The 20,517-nt window shown below is 40.4% G+C and overlaps 1 protein-coding gene across 1 annotated transcript in view; it reads left to right on the plus strand.

Moving 5' to 3' along the window:
• LOC139709418 (sodium/glucose cotransporter 4-like) overlaps nucleotides 1–19,576 on the plus strand; it is an 88,517-nt gene extending 68,941 nt beyond the window's left edge. Inside the window, exons 9-13 of the mRNA XM_071621389.1 lie at nucleotides 9,954–10,149; nucleotides 12,267–12,391; nucleotides 13,078–13,343; nucleotides 14,265–14,463; nucleotides 16,046–19,576. Coding sequence (XP_071477490.1) covers nucleotides 9,954–10,149; nucleotides 12,267–12,391; nucleotides 13,078–13,343; nucleotides 14,265–14,463; nucleotides 16,046–16,272 — 1,013 coding nt within the window. The 3' untranslated portion in view covers nucleotides 16,273–19,576. The remainder of the gene's footprint in view (nucleotides 1–9,953; nucleotides 10,150–12,266; nucleotides 12,392–13,077; nucleotides 13,344–14,264; nucleotides 14,464–16,045) is intronic.
• Nucleotides 19,577–20,517: the final 941 nt, after the last annotated feature.

Consider the following 20,517-nt stretch of genomic DNA (forward strand, 5'->3'; position numbering starts at 1 on the left):
CATGAATAGGGTTCCTTCATTTTAGTTGGTCTCTTCCATTTCTGCTACTCCTATTGGTCCTCTTAGTTTATTTAAATATGTAAATATGTAAATACAGTTTATGCAGATCATGTTCATGATGTTGAGTTTTGCTGAGGGCAGGTCAGCCTGATAATAAAGCAGTGTGCTCCTCAGGACTTGAAGCGTGCAGGCCTCATGTTTACAGTCTGTGTCCCTAACCCTGTAGCTATCTTACAACTGGTGGCAGCGGTGGGATAGCTAAGTAATACAGGTGGGATCAAGCAGTACTAATTGGATCAAGCTTTAACAAGTTTGTGTGACCTGCATGAGAATTGTTCACCCTCCTTAACATCTGTTGTTTGAAGTTAGCTGTGTTAATATCTGGTCAATGAGTGGATTCATGTGGTGATATCTGATTGATATATGTGGATTCATTTAAAACTCTGGATTATTAACTGGATTATCATCTTCACAACATGACATCCTTTCGCCTTGAGCTACCCGAAGTGTTTACCGGAGAAGATGGAAAAGACTTCCACCAGTGGGTACGTCGATTTGAAGTAGCAGCACAAGCATTTCCGGATAGCTCAACTAAGCTACACTCCCTTCTTCCAGCAAGACTTGCTGGATCAGCATTTACTGTTTGGGAGAGCATACCTGACTCCGAGAAGAAGGATTTCAAGAAGGTGAAGGATAAACTCTCGCAAGTTTTTGGTCGAACACAATTCTTAGATACTTTCAAGTCCTGTATCACTGCCCGCACTCGCCGACCAGGTGAACCGCTTGAAGTTTTTGCAGCAGCTATAGCGTCGATGGTCGAGGAAGCCTTTCCTGCCTACGACGATGCAGCCAAAGCTGGAGAAAAATTTAGGCGCTTCATTGCAGGGATCGAAAAGACTCTCCAGGTCAAGGTGTGTGAACTAGGAGGCAGCAACTTTGAGGAGGCCCTGAAAATTGCTCTTCGAGTAGAAAGAGCAAGTCAGTCACAACAAGACGTCAGCGTACAAGTAGCAGTGACAAGCCAACCAACCAATGACACAATGCTGGCACAGTCACCAGAAATGCAGCTCATCCTACAAAGGCTGAATGAAATGGAGCAGAAATTTGAAAGGATGAACTTGAAATTAGAAACTGCTTCCAAGTCAAATATCCATCCCAGATCGAAGCCCGGATCTCCACAACGTCATAACAGCCGGGAAGAGAGGTTCGATGACAGATATCAGAGACGCCATGATTCCCGATCACCAACCCGTTCTATGTACCGTTCAAGAGAACCAAATCGCTACCAGTCTTCAAGCCCACACAGACGAGAATGGCAACGTCGTCATAGATCGCCAAGTCCTCAGCGTGCCTCACAACATCTCAACAGCCCAGAAGCGAGATTCGATGACAGATATCACCGTCGCTACGACTCTCCTTCACCAACCCGGCATGTGTACCGCTCGAGGGAACAAAACCGGTACCAGTCTCCACATCCACACAGCCAAGAATGGAGACGTAATAACAGATCTCCAAGTCCTCAGTATGCTCGACAATATCAACATCTCCATCCCTCCCGTGAAGCCGACTCTCCTAGACATGCTCCCTATCGTCAAGTTAGCTTTGACGATACACCGTCGGAAAACTTCTGGTAGTTGACGAGGAGGGCCACTCATCAACTCCACCTGCCAAGGCCCAAAACCAAATTCCTGTAGACTCAGTTTCTTCATTGAACTCACCCTACATCCCAGTCATCATCGACAATGTCTATGCACTTGCCTTCATAGATACCGGAGCTCACATCTCTCTCTTGAGTGCCGATTTTCTATCATCTATTCCTGCATCACAAAGGAGCCCACTCGAAAAGTCCACGATCATAGCATCCTCCGTCACTGGTGAGCCAGTAGACAACATTGGAACAGTGGTAGCATCAGTACATTTAGGGAGCAAGGCAACTCAACACCAATTCTTTGTTGCGAGGAACATCACGCATCCAGTCATCCTCGGATGGGATTTCATCACCAACCAGAATGCATCAATATCCTCTGCATCATTCAACATGCCTGGTTCCACCATCCCTTTCATCGATCGGCAGCAGTACCAAGCCCCACTGAAGTGTAAAGTTTCTCTTGTGGGACACTCACATATTCCACCTATGTGTGAAATCCATGTCCAGGGAAAATTGGCTTCTCCGCAGTTTGACATCATACCTAGAGACTATGAGGGCTACTTTGAACCGGCTACACAAGATCACATTCCTGTCATTGGTGCCAGATCTTTGTTTAAGCCTCAGGATGGTCTTATTCTGGTACGTCTTATTAACCCCTCTAATGAAGCAGTGGATTTGTCTGCGGATACATGCCTTGGACAGTTTTTCTCCGTGACGGGAAACAAGGAAGAGGAGTATGAGATCATGAATGTAGCTGCTGATGGAGAAACACAACTGAGTGACAAATCACTAGCACCCAGTGTTCTCCCTTCTTCTGAACTCTCTAAGTCAGAGTACAAGAAAGCCGAGCACCTACTCCAAGCCTATGGTGACATTTTTAGTGCAACTCCCCATGACATAGGCCAGACTGATCTCCTTCATCACCAAATCAACACATCCACCGAAACTCCAATACGACAGAGAGCCTACAGAACTTCCCCAGCCATGAGAGTAGAAATTCAGAAGCAAGTCGACGATCTCCTTCAAAGAGGCATCATTGAAGAAAGCTACAGCCCGTGGGCTAGCCCGATAGTAATGGTGAGAAAGAAAGACAATACTTACCGATTTTGCATTGATTATCGGAAGCTTAATGCAGTGACGGTCAGGGATTCACATCCTATCCCACGGCAAGATGACACGATTGACTCTCTTTCATCATCTACATACTTCAGTGTCATGGACCTGTCAGGTGGATATTGGCAGGTTAAGCTCCACCCAGAAGACAAGGAAAAGACTGCTTTCACCACAGGCACAGGACTCTACCAATTCACGGTAATGCCATTCGGATTGGTCAATGCACCGATGACGTTCCAGCGTCTTATGGAAGTTGTCCTCCACGGCCTGCACTGGTCCAGATGTCTGGTATATCTCGACGACTGTATAGTCATGGGCAAGAACTTTGACAATCACCTCAAAAACCTCCAAGAAGTATTTCAACGCTTCAGAGATGCTGGACTTAAACTCAAACCATCAAAGTGCAGCCTGTTCAGGAAAGAGGTCACATACCTTGGTTATGTAATCACCTCCAATGGAGTTAGACCAGATCCAAACAACATTGACAAAGTCAAGTCCTGGCCCCAGCCAAGAACTCCAACACAGGTACGCTCTTTCCTCGGTCTAGCGTCATTCTACCGACGATTCATTCCAAGTTTCTCCAAGGTTGCATCCCCCCTGACGACCCTAACACACAAAGGTCAACGGTTTGTCTGGACAGCAGAGTGTGAAACAGCCTTTCTTCACCTGAAAGAGGCACTAACCAATCCACCACTACTCGCTTATCCAGATTTTGACAAGGAGTTCATTTTATCAACTGATGCTTCCATTGATGCAGTTGGGGCAGTCCTCTCACAAATTCAGCATGGCAAGGAACGAGTTATCTCCTATTTCAGCCAGACGCTCTCCACCTCCCAGAAGAAATGGTCAACATATGATCGCGAACCGTGGGCCATCGTTTCATCAGTTCGCCATTTTCGTCACTTCCTCCGATATCAGCACTTCACAATCCAGACTGATCACAAGCCTCTCCTGGCTCTGACGAAGTTTCCCATCCAAGACGATACATCCGGGAGGAGAACTAGGTGGATAGTGGAACTCCATGTGTATACATTCAGCTTAATACACAAGAAGGGTCAATCACATGGGAACGCTGATGCACTATCTCGACGACCAGGAGACATCCAAGCCACCTCCACACCAACGAGTCAACAGCCAATTAAGTCTATCCTCGCCCAGCCCAAGTGCAGTGCAGTTGAAACCCGTTCACAAAAATCAGCACCAACGCCAAGTCACCCGTTGCACAACCATCCATCAGATCTCTCAAAAGTGCAATCACCCCAGCCTTACAGTGGTGTAATCCTCAACAGTGATGTCGATGTACAACATGAGCAGCAACTAGACAATGACATCAGAACAGTCATCAAGTTTGTCAACCAAGGCGAGCGACCAAGTGAGCGACAGATTCGTCGTCACAACCCTCGAATCAGACGTTTGCTGTGGCAGTACCCCAAGCTAGTTCTTCACAATGACATCCTCTACCGAAAGAAGAAAGACAAGTTAGGCAACTACATGCTCCAACTCGTGGTGCCAAGCTCACTTGTTCCCAGAGTACTCCAAGAATTGCACGGTGATCCATCATCTGGACATTTTGGTGCACACAGAACACTTCAGAGAGCAGAATCTATGTGCTACTGGCCATTTATGAACAAGGAAATAACTGATTTCTGCAACACATGCACTGCCTGTGAGTCGTTCCGGTTACCAAACCCGAAATACCAAGCACCACTACAGCCAATTTCGACTACACGCCCTCTAGAGATGGTCTTCGCGGATATCGCCGAGCTACCTATCACAAGACGAGGCTTTCGCTACATATTGGTTGTAACAGACCATTTCAGCAAATACGTCAATATCTACCCGATGAAAGATCAGACAGCCTCAACCATTGGCAAGCACCTGTTTGATGACTATGTGAAAGAACATGGTGTACCAGAGATTCTCCATACTGATCAAGGGAGACAATTCGAGTCGAGATTGGTTCAAGAATTATGCAACAAATTGGGCATCAAGAAATCTCGATCAACGTCATACCATCCACAAGGTGCAGGTATAGTTGAACGATGTAATCGCACCATCAAAGATCAATTGGCGAAGTACATTTCCGACCAGGGAGGAGAATGGGACACCCACATCAACCAGCTCCAGTTAGCATACAATACAAGCACCCATTCTACAACAGGTTTGACCCCCTATTTCGTAATGCACGGAAGGGAAGCCCGCATCCCAGCTAGCATCACCTGCTCATCTCCCCCTCCACTAATGGGAAGCTCCATGCTGGAATACACTGCCAACCTGACCGATCGATTGAGGAAAGCATGGGAGTTCACAAGAGAGAAAACCAAACAGCAGCAACAACAACAAAAACAGCATTATGACAAAAGAACTCGCACATCTAGGTACAACATCGGTGACCTTGTCTGGTTAGACGACCAGACCAACAGCAGAAAAAAGTTGGAACCAAACTGGAAAGGTCCTTTCACAGTAATTTCCTCATCTGAAGATGGATTGAATTACACCATCGTCAACAACCAGGATGAAAAGACCAAGCGAACAGTACATCATAATCGCCTGAAAATGTATCGAGTTCGAGCCTCACATGAGACTTCACCATCCCTGTCTGCCCCCCGCCCTACAGCACCATCATCGTCATTACCATCAGATGGGACTGGAAAAGGTTCAACGCCACACCCACCAGTAGCAGATGGGACTAAGAGGCAGATGTCTCCACCCCAGCCAGCCTCTTATGGCCCTTCGTACGTCATGTGGTCACCCCGACCACCAAACCACGTCCATCAACGACAGTCAAACCAAGACCAACAGCCACGGTCAGGTTTGTCTGTTTGGTACCAGACCTCCAACCAACCCTATGGTGCCCAGCAGCAGTCGTCAACGAAATCTGACCACCAGCCACGGTCAGATGCAGCAGCCCCACCCCCAGTCGACAAATTCTGACCACCAGCCATGGTCAGATGCAGCAGCCCCACCCGGGCAGCAGTCTGACCACCAACCACGGTCAGATGCAGCAGCCCCACCCCGGCAGCAGTCAACGAATTCTGACCACCAGCCACGGTCAGATGCAGCAGCCCCACCCCAGCGGCGAACGTCTGACCACCAGCCACGGTCAGATGCAGCAGCCCCACCCCGGCAGCAGTCAACGAATTCTGACCACCAGCCACGGTCAGATGCAGCAGCCCCATCCCGGCAGCAGTCAACGAATTCTGACCACCAGCCATGGTCAAATGCAGCAGCCCCACCCCGGCAGCAGTCATCGAATTCTGACCACCAGCCACGGTCAGATGCAGCAGCCCCATGCCAGCGGCAGCTGAACCAGACCAGCTGTTCCCATGGGTCATCGCCGACTGACCAGCAGCCAATATCATCAGCTGACCAACCCCATCCCCGACATCAACCCAGTCACAGGCCATCATCGATTGACCAACTCCAACTCAGACCACATTATCAACTCCGTTCGTCGTCATCTGCTGAGCAATACCAACCTGGGTCATCACGACAAATTACCCCATCGGACTCCCAAATTAGTAGCTCGCAACCTGGCAGTCATCAACAACAACAGCAACAGAGTGAACAAGTAAATGACAATGAACAATTGCCAGAGAACAATCAAAGCAGGCAAGAAATTCACTCTAGATATGGCCGACAAATCAAATTACCATCGAAATTGAAGGACTACAAATTATAGAGACTGAGAAGATACCAACAAGTATTTTAGGCCTTTGGGAAAGACACCCATGTACATAAAAAAAAAAAAAAAGAGAAGAGAGAAAATGTTTTGAGTTTGTGATTGTGATCATAAGCATAAAAGTATAGCAAAGTGTTATATATGTTGCTTTGGCAAAAAGGTTAAAGTCATCACACCTGGTACAAATGCATCTGGGTAGTATTTTGTAGTAGTATGAAGAACATTTTTTTGAGAGAAATGTGAACGAATTATATATATTATTTTGTAGAAGACACTTACAATGTAGTTGAATGTGGGATGCAGTATTTGAAACACAGCATTATTAGGTTTTTTTTGGAAAAAAAAAAGGGAATTTTATAAGTTCATAAGTGTTCCAAAAAAAAAAAAAATTTGAAAGAGTAAATTTCAGCAGACAGGTCAGTTCATAAGTTATTTTTAATTGCATCTAAATGTTAACATCAGTTAGCTTCTTATTATTTGCAATGTTCACTTTTTCAGGAATATCAATTTCTTAGACAATTTTGTTCAAGCATCAAACAATTGTTAAAACCGTTTAGTGTAACCACTATGTTATATTGTCAACAAATTTTTTTCCCTCAATTTTGGAATTAGCTCCCTAATGATATCAGAGAATGTTCATCATTAGATCAGTTTATGTTTTTATGGAAGCTTCATTTGTTTGTAAAGTAATTGTTATTGTTTTGTAAATTGGTTAATGATGTGTTTTAGGTTGATATCATGTAATTTTGTGTTTTGTTTTTGGGTGTTCTTACACACGTATTTGCCTTTTCTCATTTAAAAAAAAAAAGCGCTTAGAGATTTAAATGTAATTTGCGCTCTACAAAGAGGGTTTATTATTATCATTGTTATTATGTCAACAGTTTTTGTATTTATTATTATTTTTTAAGTTATACGTTTTTGTGTTTTGAATTGAGTGTGTCATAAATTTTGATAATGATTATTTTGTGTATTTATGTTATAAGGTTTTGGCAACTTCCATCGAGTAAAGACATTTTCAGTGTAATGAAGTTGTAAACTTTATTGATGAGTAATTGTTAAAAAAAGAATAAGAATAAGATAGATAGGAGGTATATAATTTCGAAAAAGGTGAATCCTGTTTGAACAAGTTTGAAGATTGTTTATGGGTTTGAGAGAATAGCAAAGGGCAAATGTTGTTAAAATGATAGATTGGTCATATCGAGTATATAGTGTATGTGGATACAGTGTGCACATGTGATATTTAGATACACTGGAAACAGAGTGTATAATAGGGGATAAGGTAATTCATTTAAGTTAAATATTTTAAGTAGTTGTATGCTCGGATATGTATTCATTTGTTTCAAAGAAAATTTACCATCAATATGATATGTTGTTCAAAAGTGAAAAAAAAAGAGAGAAATTTGTTACAGATAGGCAAATACAGAGGTACAGAGGGTACAGTGTATATGTCAGTATTACAATTTCTTAGTTTATTCCATAGTAGTTTGTACAAACATTTGTATTTTTTGTTTTAGTTTTAAGAGAGTACAGCAGAAGGCATTTTTTTAGTTTCCAGTTCACAAGAAATGGTATAAAATGAAGTTTGCCCATAGTTGAGCATTTTTTTGCCTGATCACAGTTACATTTGATTGATATTTGCCTTTAAAATTGAGGACAATTTTTTGAAAGGAGAATGTTTATGTGAGACAGCAAAGTCTATCTCCTTCTTTCCAGTATAAGTTTGTTATGTACATGTACCTCAGTTGGGTTAGGTTCTTAGACAGTCCCACATCTCATTAACTTGTATTCTATTTCTGTCCCACCATTCTCATTCCTTTCCCATCCATGTTGTTCCTTCCCCATTCATGTTTACAGTTATCACCCTTGCTTGTTGTCACATCTGATCCTTTTGTTTATCATTCCATGTCTGCAGTTCTCACCCCAGCTTCTAGCCACAGTCATCCAGTGTGTTTTCATTGGTTGTCTTCATGAATAGGGTTCCTTCATTTTAGTTGGTCTCTTCCATTTCTGCTACTCCTATTGGTCCTCTTAGTTTATTTAAATATGTAAATATGTAAATACAGTTTATGCAGATCATGTTCATGATGTTGAGTTTTGCTGAGGGCAGGTCAGCCTGATAATAAAGCAGTGTGCTCCTCAGGACTTGAAGCGTGCAGGCCTCATGTTTACAGTCTGTGTCCCTAACCCTGTAGCTATCTTACACTAGCAATTGCTTACTATTTTCCAAGCTCTGTAAAATGAGCTTGAGCTTTTGCTTAATTGGGACGTTCCCTTTTAAGTATTATTTTCATATTCATGAAAGAAAGACTGCACTTGTGGAGGAGTGGTACAAATCTACAAGAAATTACTCATAAGTAGAGTAAGAAACTTTTTCATTTCAACAACAGGAACGTCCAGTGGTTAGCACGCAAAATGTGATGAAAAACAGGTAGGACATCTGACTTCGGTGGAGAGCAAAGAGACCTCTCACCACGTGCAAATGACGTGCGATCTGGAAGATCCGGGCTACTGTAAGCAGTGATGGGAATCAGCCAGTAATACATGTGTGTGTATAGTTGTGTGTATGTGTCCGTGTGTGCATTTATGAGTGTCATTTCATAGCTCTTCTGCTATGTCAGGAAATGTTTCCGCACACACATGCCCCTTCAAATACATGCAGCCACACTCCTTTGTTCTTGTGTTCGCACAGGCGTGACGTCCCTATTGTTGGAAACGCAAGCAATTGCTTGTGCGGGACAAGCAAAGGGTATAAGCACAAGCAAAAGGTTATGCATATGGATTTAAGCTATTGCTTGAGCTAGACCTTTTGCTAGACGAGCTTGTGCTTTTGCTTAAAGCAATTGCTTGTTTTATGCATTCGGCCCATTGGATAGTCACTTTGTGCAACAATATGGTACTTCAATTCAGTTCCATGTATTGAAAAAAAAAAAAAAAAATGTGCAATACATGATGAACAAGCATGATGCGAATTGAGACCCCACAAGGCTATGCTTGACCGCACACTTGGACCCTCATCTGTATGTTACAGCGATATAAAAAATTTAGGATAAGGTCAATTTGATCAGCAGTGATAAATTGCATTGATTGCCGTGTCAACCTGCGACTGCTCTTCAGTGGAATTTGGTGCATCAGTTCATATGCTAACCCATTTACAGGTATTGATTAGAATTCATTTCTCAGACTGCACAACAAATACATTCATTTGAATACAGGATGTCATGTGTGATGTATCAGCTGTAATTATGATTGTCATACATTCAATTTTGCATGTTTGCCCAACACTTCAATTATTCCAAAGCAGTAATTGATTTCACTTTATTATATTTTGTAAAGTAGGCCTACCTCGTATGTTACAAGAGATATTCAAATACTTCTCAGGCAGCTGTGTTTAAATTAATTAAAATGCGATGCGTGTGTTTGCCTCTTTACTACTTTTAATGCGCAGAGAGAAAGAAAACCACAAAGAATTCAAGGTTTAATATTCATCTGCGTTTCGTTGCTCTTTCCCAGGTGTTCGGGGCCTGATGCTTGCTGTCATGCTTAGCGCCCTCATGAGTTCCCTGACGTCCATCTTCAACAGCGGCTCCACCATCTTCACCATGGACATCTGGCGTCACCTCCGCAAGTTCCCCAACGATTACGACATGGCCCAGATTGACAAAAAGAGGAGAAAGAAATATGAGCTGGAGCTCATGATTGTGGGGAGGTAAACCTTTTTTGCTTGATATTTCATCTATTTGTAATCAATTGCCCTCTTACCCATAAACGTTTATTCTATATGTTAGCCAAGAGGCTCTCTTCAATCTTTGACAAAATTATTGTATCATTAATGCAGCTTGAATTTAATGCCTGGAGATACAGGAATATTGATATCACCTTGTTAAGTTTGTTCTACTCCACATTGTTGTGGGTCCCATTTCTATCGAAAAACACAAATAAAAAGAGGCACATTTGAAAAAAAAAAAGAAGAAAAAATGGTGCATAAAGCATATCATTTGTCCCTGCACAAAAATTACATTTGAATGTACTCTCTGTCCCTTTCTACATCTATCTTTCTCACAGTCACTATCTGCTCACACACACACACAGACACACACAGGCACTTACACATAATGTCATATATATATATATATTTGATATATATATTTGATATATATATTCTTCATTATACTTTTTGTTTTGCTACCCAGGATTAGACACACCCACATTACAGTCAAGCTACTCATGAGGACATTGATTTGTGCACAAGTTTCATATACCTACATTTCATCATTGAATCTTCCATTGTGATTCACAGCTGCTGTTACGAGTTCATGCACCAAAGTCCATCTGAGACCTGCTTTATAAAGGCATTTGTTATTGTTGTAGATAAACACAATCAAATTTTATTACCTCAGCAACAAATGAAGTTTATATAATATCACAGTTGAGTGGCCACTGCCCTAATGCTTCCATGGCATATGTGCATAGGTGGTATCAAGTGCTTCATGAATTGGAACTCTAGTGTGTTTGGTTTGGTTTCTAAACTGGTTTGAATGCATGATATAAATACTTGTCTATGATTGGTCATTATGCAATCACATGACTAATGCAGCAGGGATCAAAATCTGTATGTCATGAGCAAGTCAGATACTGTATACCCCATTTATTCAGCAAGTCTGAATTTTCACAAATGGAGACTTCACAACAATTTCGCAAGTTAAATTCGTGATTGTCGAGTACAGTACTGAACAGAGAAATGTATATGTGCACGTTCCGTTCATATCGGGATCAGAGTCAATATTTTCGTGAATAGCACCTGACTTGCAAAATTCGCAAAAATAACAGCCTCATGTAATATTCGGCATAAATACAGTAGTGAAATTCCAGAATTTCAGTGGCTACCGATGAGGCTAGAATGAAATGATGTGTATTTATGTCAGCCCCCCCCCCCCCCCCCCCCCCCGCCCCCCGAGAGAAAGAGAAACCATGTGGTGTATATGTTTGACTGTATTAGCACAGGTGCACCAGATTTTTGAAATACAGTCAAACCTGTCTATAGCGGCCACCCAAGGGAAACGACAAAAGTGCCCACTCTAGACAGTTGGCCACTATAGACAGGTCGATGGCCATTTTGAATTTCAAAACTTACATAGTATAATGGCATAAAATACCGCATGTTATTCTTTAAAAAAAAACAGTAAATAAGTTTGCATGAGCAGAGATATTATGGGGATCTTTTGTACAATTCACTTCATTTTAAACTTTCTTTTAGCCTACTTCTGTTCTTTTGATAGGACTCGGTAGAATTCACACAGTGAACGTAAAAGCTAATGTAGTCATGGCTGATTTAAAGGTTGAACTATATTTTTTGTGGATGCTATACACAGTTAGATATTCTCTACAGGATACAAAATGAGTGGCTGCTGACCATGTTAGGCAGGTGACCGCTATGTAAAGGGTCTATACTACAGCAATTTTTTTAATTGGCCACTATAGACAGGTGGCCGCTAAGACAGGTTTGACTGTATCAGCAAAATCAGAGACAGAGGTAAAAAGACTTTGGCATGACCACTTCAATAAAATGTAAGGTGCAATGACATTTGTATGCCCCTTTTCTAATAGCTGTCTTACTCCTGCTATTTCATCCATATTCACTTTTCCATTCGTTGTTAATGCTTTGTTTTTCATTCAAAACTGCTTTCTCTATCAAGGTTTTTATTTCCAGTTGTCTGTTAAATATAAAATGAACTTTTAAAGTTTTGCTCTTATTGCAATTGTTGATTCCTTAAAGATCCCACCATATCTTTATTGTGTCATCACTTGCTGTTTGCATGCCAACAGAGTCTTTGTGATCATCCTAGTGGTCATCAGTGTCCTGTGGGTTCCCATTGTCATGAGCGGTCAGGGCGGTCAGCTCTTCCACTACATCCAACAAGTCACTGCATATATTGCTCCAGCCATAGCTGGTCAGTGCTAAACCGCAAGCTCCCTTTTGTTGATGAGTGTGTGGTTGTCATGACTTGTATTGTCATAATGAACTTTGATTTGATGTCTTTCCTTTTTTTTTCCAGGAAAGCTTTGATGAACATTGTGTAGAATTCTGTACCTGACAAATCTTTACACTTTCCTCCTGTTATTGTCCTTCGTCATCTAGGTCTATTAGCAAGGGGTCCTGATTAAGGCTTCTTTTTTTTTGAGGGGGGGGGGGGGATGGGGTGTCAATTTACATGTCAGTATAATCCCAAGTATTAGAGTCTTAGTTTAGTATTATCAGAATAATGACATGTAGTGCAGAAACATAAGCTAAATAGAGCTCAGCTTATGAGGTCATGGGCAAAAGGTATTTTGATTTAAGGTATTTGACCCAAATTTTCATAATTCTTGAAGCTATTCTAGCAGCATGCAATGTACTCAAATTTTATGCTATTAAAGCGTGATAGCAAGATGTCATGTGAAGCTTTATTTTTCCTAGAAATATTTGTCGAAAACATTTTCCAATGTGGCACATGACTCCACCAGCTTATGAAGGATGAAAGACCCACTTTTGTCGTTAATAATTTTTTTTTTTTTAGAGAGAGAGAGATTTACAATTGTATGATAATAATTGTGTGTATCCCTTTTTTTTCTCGGTTGTCATCACCCAATTGGACAGGTCTATTCACTGTGGCGATCTTCTCTGAGCGGATCAACGAGAAGGGAGCCTTCTGGGGACTGACGTGCGGCTTTGTGGTGGGCATGATTCGCATGGTGCTCGACTTTGTCTACCCGTCCCCCCTGTGCGGGGAGCACGACTCGCGCCCTCTGGCTGCGCGTGCCGTCATGATACACTACATGTACTTTGCCCTCATCCTCTATCTCTTGTCCATTCTGGCCATCGTCATCATCAGCTTCGTCACCAAGCCCATCCCCAAGGAATATGTAAGTTCTGATTACTGTCAGATGAGCATTCTTCCACTTCTACAACTATATACACCATATATTTTGCAGGGTTTTTATTCCCCCCAATTTTACAAGTCGAATGCAGCTACAGTTGAACCTCTCTTATCCGGCCTCCCTTTATCCGGATCTCTCTATTATATGGACGCAATCTCGCCGTGATTTTTTTTAAAATAATTACGGGAGGAAAGGGGGATTCCCAACTCCTTGAGAACTCCTACACAAACACACATGAATTACATATACTTGATACATTTCTTAATAATTATTTAGGTAAATCATCCCAAGAATTTATAAAAGAAAATGATTTCATTCTTGCAAACACGAACCTCTATTTTGGGGTCTGTTACTGAGTGTAACAATGAAAAGGTTGTAGTATACACATTACTACATGTGGCACTACAATGGGCTACATCCGTACATGTGTTGGTATGTATATGTACATGTATAAAGCATTGAGTCTCCCGTATCCGGCCAAATCCCTTATCCGGATGATCCCCGGTCCCGACTTGTCCGGATGCGAGAGGTTCAACTGTATTCACAAATTCATCAACACATAAAAATATCAACAAATATGTACAGCAATTATTACCACCATTTCCCTTATAAAGCAGATTGCTCATCAAGATTGGATAATCTAAAATGTCTATTAAAAAAAATTATGAATTCAGATTCGAATGGAGAGAGATACTCCACAGGGGAAGGGTGGGTATGGGATCCACCTATTGAGACACCATAAATGTCTTAAACAGGGAATGCAGAATGATTTTTAGTGTGTGGGTGGGTGGGGGGGGGGGGCTGTGGACTGATTAGGAGAGTCAGGGGTCAATTGTAACCAATAACTATTTGAATTGTATGACAGTGTTACATAATTATACTCTCAATTTTTGTTGTATGCTGCAGCTCTATCGTCTGACCTTTTGGACACGTTTCAGCGTGGAGGAGAGACTAGACATCATGAAATATGATGAGAATGCCGAGGGCCCAGCAGCCAGTGTTAAGTCCAAGGACAAATACGAAACGCTGGAGATGAGAAATGAGCAACCTCCGCCTTACTCGGCTGAGAACGGCGATGTGGAAGACCAGACCATGAACCGCGAAAGTAAGTCCAGACTTGTAGAATTATAGCTATATTTTGAATGAATAGGGTGTATTCTTTCCATCGATGAGCTAGTCAGAGCTCAATAATCTCTGACTACAAAGAAATTACACAATGCAATTTTATTAAAAAAAAAACAGACAAATAAGCAAACATTTGAGTCTGTCTGATTTCTGGAAAAAGTGGTATTGACATCAAATGGATGATTATTTACGTCGAAGTAGGGCAATTTGTCAATCAGTTGCAATGAAAACATCTCGACGGAAGAATTTCATGAATTTGAATGACATCAAATGGTTAGGAAATAGCTGATTTATCTACCTTCTACATTTCAGAGCAAGAAAGATTTTGGACTTGCAAGTCTTGTAAGCTTGCAAATGGCTTCCAATGTTATTGAGAAAGTCTGTCTCACTTAAATCACGTGTAGAATTTTAGATAATAAGACCAAATTGTAACATACAGTACTCTCCGCGTAATCGGGTATCGCTTAAACGGGTACTCCGTTTAATTGGGTAGTGTTGTCAGAGTCAGTTCCAATGCACATTAAAATTACCTGATAATCGGGTTGCCTCTCCGCATAAACGGGTAAAAAATTTTCTTCTAATCTAATTTCTACCCACATTTTATCACAGATATATACTACTTTAAGAAATCATGCATGTCAAATTTTTCACGGCTAATCACATTTTCTGCTTAATTTGCAAAGAAGTCCGATCATTTTGGGAGTGATTAAACATGCAAACACTTGTACACATACCGACTTCAAACACGAAAACGAACATTTCAAATGTAGCTCGCACTCACAACTGCATAGACAGACAGAAGTTGAACACACTTGCGCTCCTGCCTTGCTCCGCAACAACATTCACAATATATACGAGAAGTTTACAACGAAAATCAGGCCATGCACCATCTGGCCAGCTCCATATAATTTTGCTTTTCACAAGTCACTTCTTGAAAAGTAACCCGACGTTCTACGTGTCGTGTGCACGCAAAGAGACGCGTTCATTTCTGAAAACGTCCGTGTGTTAGCGAAGAGTCTACAGTCAAACGACAAAGTGTTCTAAAGACATATTTGTCCATAAAAAAGAGTGTAAATTATATTGCTCGTGACTGAGCAAGAGTAAGGTATCTATAATGTGCCGTGCAAGCACGGGTGTTAAGCATACGGTGTAGGTGTTTGGTGCAGTATACAATGCATGTAAATACACATTGTGTGTGAATGAGACGTGTTCTTCTGTTAATCGGGTACTCCGCTTAATCGGGTAAGAAACGCTCTGTCCGAGCCTACCCGATTATGCGGAGAGTACTGTACTAGTATATGATTATAATAGTATTATAATCCTTTACTCAGTATATTCCTTACAACATATAAGGAATATGAAGGCATGTATATTTTGTGTGGTAACTTTGGAATATGCAAATTCTTATCAATCATCCATGGAGATGTGCTCATGATTCAAGTGTTGTGTAAAGTGCATGTGTCTGCTCGTGTTTAGTGTCCACTGAGAAGGTTTTGATATGGTCACTTGTTAGTCACGCCACTACCCTGATTACTCTCTTACCCCCCCCCCCCCCCAATAAGGTGATGCGCAAGGTCACGTGCAGGACGTGGCGTATTGGCGCCGTTTCTACGACTGGTTCTGCGGATTCTCCACCAACACGGAGGCGATGACAAAGGACCAGCTGCAGCATCGAGAGGAACAACAGATGGCAAAGGTCATCGAGAGGCGTCGCGACAAGATCATCCTCAACGTCACCTGCTTGTTCGTCGTCGGGATAGGTGTGTTCCTGTACGCCTTCTTCGCTTGATGCAAATTCATCTTAGCATCCCAATTACAGCAGTATCCTGCAAAAAAAATGAAATAAAATAGATGCTGCATGTACTGGTTGGAAACATACATGCAGCTTTACATTATTGTCTGTCTCTTTCTCGTATGCATATTAATGCTGATATATTTTGATGACCTATGCATGTATGCCTATCATGGCTAATACAGGAAGAGAAATATTTGTGCTGACAAAACAAAACGAAGGCAATCAAAATGATCCTATTGTTTCATGCAAGTGATGGCAATTCATTCATCTCCTTATTCCTCCATTAGGGATGTTTTCTTGTAAATAATTTTTCACATCATGTAACATTATCTGTTGTATGTTTGTTGTTTGTTTGTTTTTTGCAAGTCACTCTTACTATACATTTACAATTTGCTTTACAGATCAAGGGAAAATTTGACATCACCATAGCCTAGATCAATATCATACAAATGAAAGAAAATGATGGCAGACTTGTGGTCGAAATATCAATGGAAGACTTGTGAATTATTTTGTGGAGTAACAGCCTGCATAGTAACAATCAGCACATTTAAACTACTAGTAACAGCATTATTTAGACCACGCTATTTAATCTTCATGCAATGGACAAATTTGTTTGCTCTCCCTAAACTTTGAGAAGTTCATATCAAGTTTGTAAAGAAATGTCAACAATTTATCTCAGTAGTGCAGGAGTTCAAAAAGAAACTTTTAGTTTTGATAATGTACCTTATCTATCTTACCCTAGCTGAAACATTTAGTAAGGGATTCTGGTGTAATATGAGGAAGAAATGTTATGTTGTACATTAAAAATATTCCTCTAGCAACCAAACAAATGAAACAATGTATATACAGTGGACTCCCGTTATAACGAAGTCCTCGGGACCGGCAGTTTTCTTTCGTAATAACGAAATTTCGTTATAACCGAATGAATAAACAATAAAAATACATAGAGTTGATAATGTTGCGGCCCTAAATTTTATTTTGTTGTAACCGGAATTTCGTTATAACCGTGTTCGTTATAACGGGAGTGCACTGTATTTCAGAGCTCTACTTTTATCTTTTTTATAATATGTTTAATACTGAAATGTTTGACGTCCAACGTTATCATGCACGAAGCATTATTGTTGTTCCACATTATTCTTATGCTGCCGCTTCCAAGATCTCGTTACCATGTTCGTGTGTTTTTGTGAAGGTTGAGAATGGCAAGCCATTGTGATGTGCTTCCGATGCATCTTTGTGAGAACATCTTTGTGATAGACATGAAACCATTTTACATTGTCTCTGTCATTCTTTTTTTTTTTCTTCAATCTGACAAATCTTGACTACGATCATAACATCATTCCAGGAAATGCTGATATTTAGCAACTCATCATATATCGCGATGTACAATATCCCTGTAATCTAATATATGTGCTACGTGTACGTGTGACATTTTTACAAGTCAAAATGTTCGTCAACATTAATGTCTGAGTAAAAAAAAAAGAAACAAAAAAATGCTGCTTTATGGAAATATAGTATGGCTGAAATGACGTCTCGCAGATTATATATTTAACAAAGCTTCTATCAATCGTATGACCAATGTTGAATCCAAGCTTGACTGAATCTCCTAACAAACTGCTTGTCATTGGGGTCTTATGGAAAGAAGCAATAGTAAATGAAAAAAAAAATACAGGCAGGAGGAGCAATTCATGATTGTCTTTTTTTAATGTAATTCCATTCATTCTGACTATTTTTTCACTCATGAAGTGAGAGTCATAAAGAGACCACTAAACTTTGCTTTGCATGTTTTTACAAGAGTTTAATGTAACTGCGATATGCTTGCAAGAGGGTGTATGGGTTAAAAAAAAAGGAAAAGGAAAAAGAATTCCTCTACCTCATCTGTATGTCGTGTAATGATGAATATTACAAGTTAATGTGATAGATATGTGTACTTCTTGGCAAATCATATCATCAGAAATAGAGAGAAATATTTAGTGGTGACGAATTGATGCAGTATCATCCATCCCAGGCCTGTTAAAGGGGAAAACGTCCCCAAACCAAAAATGAATAAACTTCAAAGAAAGAGACAAATATTATTCCCTACAGAATGATACAAAAATGACAAATATTGGACAAGAACTAGGGAAGATATGACATTTTGAAATGTGTTTTTTTAATCATTTCTTGACCAGTCCTTATGAATATTCAATGAGTATTAGTTGATGATGTCATTCCCTCATAAATTTTCATGTGCGTTATACATGAAATTTCGAAAAATTGTTATTTTTAGCTATAATACAAGTAAAAGTATGTTCCCATACCATGGTATGTCCGAGTTTTTTAGCATTTGTTTTTCTTGATTTTGGGTGGTTTTAAGACAAGTTTTATAGTTTCACAGCTGAAGTATGAGATTTTGGGCATTTCTGTATATAAAATGAATAAAAAAATTGTGAGAGCTTGACATCGTCAACTTGCTGATTTGAATATTCATAAGGACTGGTCAAGAAATGTTTTCCAAAAAAATATGAAATTTCAAAGTGTCATACAGTGTCTGTTTTATTTCTTATAAGATTTTTTTTCTCCATTTTTGTATCGTTCTGTAGGGAATATTTTTTTCTCTTTTGAAGTTTATTTATTTTGGGGGTGGATTTCCTCTTTGAGAGTGTAGGAAAATTTCAGATTTGTTAATTTCTTGTTTGAACACATAAGGGAGCAGTCTTTTTATGCCTTGTTGAACAATGATTTTGAACGAGCAGACTTAAAAAAAATCTCCTGCTGTATACTGTGTGGTTTTGCCAGAAAGGTATATGTCGAGTCAGTAATTGACATCAAATATCTATGTGTACAAATGCAAGTCTTCATCAAGTTATTTTGTTCAGTTGTTCGTGAGTCCAAATTGATGTAATAGGGCCAGGCGTTTATGTGCTGAGTTCAGACGTTTCACATTGTGAATGCATTCGCAAAGCACTGTCGAGCCCTTTGCACAGGGTATGTGATACCATACTGCCTGCATGTTTGTGCTAGTCAGGGACTAGCGAAGTTTGATTTTTTATTTTTTTTTTACATTTTCTTCGTGGTGCCTGTATAGCTGACAATTTCTCTTAACGCCACAAGTCTTTCATTGCAATCAGCCATGGACAAAGTAAAAGTAGGGGTAAACAAAAAATGATGGATGTTCATGAGAGAAACGTGATTTTCAAAAAGAAAAAGGTGCGATGGGAACGGAAGAAGTAATCTTGATGTTTGCACATTGCTACCAGACTTCGCAATAAAAAAGGTTTTTGAATTGGACATGACACAAATATTTTCAGTGACACTATACGGCGTGATGATGTAATTGTAGTTTTTCCCTCTAGTGCTTTATCTGCTCTTAGTAAAAGTCTATGTTCAGTAATCTTTTGTTTTCCTTTATTATTTAATTGTTTTCATGGAGAGTGACCTTTTTAAATATTGGAGCTACACCACATGTGCCACGTTTTCGTCAAAGTCTTTTTTGTTGTTGTTCTGAAACCCATCGGAAACCCATCAATTTCCCCGAAACAAAGGAGTACAAGTTTATAGATGTACTCACTCTCTTTACAGCACACGGTTGGAGCCAGTTAGCTGCAATATGATGCTAGTCTTTCAAAGATGGGTTTGCGCTTGGGGATAACTTGCAATTGATCAGTCACAAGGTATATTGGTGTGGCCATGTGAGGAAATTTATGTTGTTAGAGTTGATTTATTCATTATTTCCTCTGTCTCTGTTTAGGTCAGCAAGTGTCCCACTGAGAATATTAATGTCTGTATGCTGCACAACGCTGCTACACATTTTAGCATTTTTATGCCTCCGCCATGAAGGCACCATGTTTTCGGGTTGTCTGTCCGTCCGTCCGTCTTTCCTCTCGTCCATCCTCTCATCTGTAATCATTTTTGTGGACAACGTAATTTGAAGGAGCGTAAAGGCCTAGTATGTACTTTTTGATTAAAAATGAAATTTCGTGGAATTCTCCTTGTATCTTTTTTTTAAATATCGTTGTCCTGTCCAGCATTGTCGGTACTGAAACTTTTAGAATTCATAACTTTTGAACGAATTGTTCGATTTTCCTCAGACTTCACCATATGTGTTCCGCTAATATTGTGTCTTTTACTCAATCCACATGTATTTTGGGGGTTCCATTTTCCTTTTGAAACCTTATGAAATGAAACTTGGAATTTTTATGTATAGGCCTTGTGAATGCACGAAGCTGCACCTCTCATCATGTGGATGCACGCGTTCAAGGT

This window comes from Diadema antillarum, unplaced genomic scaffold, assembly GCF_040938485.1.
Source record: "Diadema antillarum isolate AM-2024a unplaced genomic scaffold, OU_Dant_1.0 scf00000037, whole genome shotgun sequence".
Classification (NCBI taxonomy): domain Eukaryota; kingdom Metazoa; phylum Echinodermata; class Echinoidea; order Diadematoida; family Diadematidae; genus Diadema; species Diadema antillarum.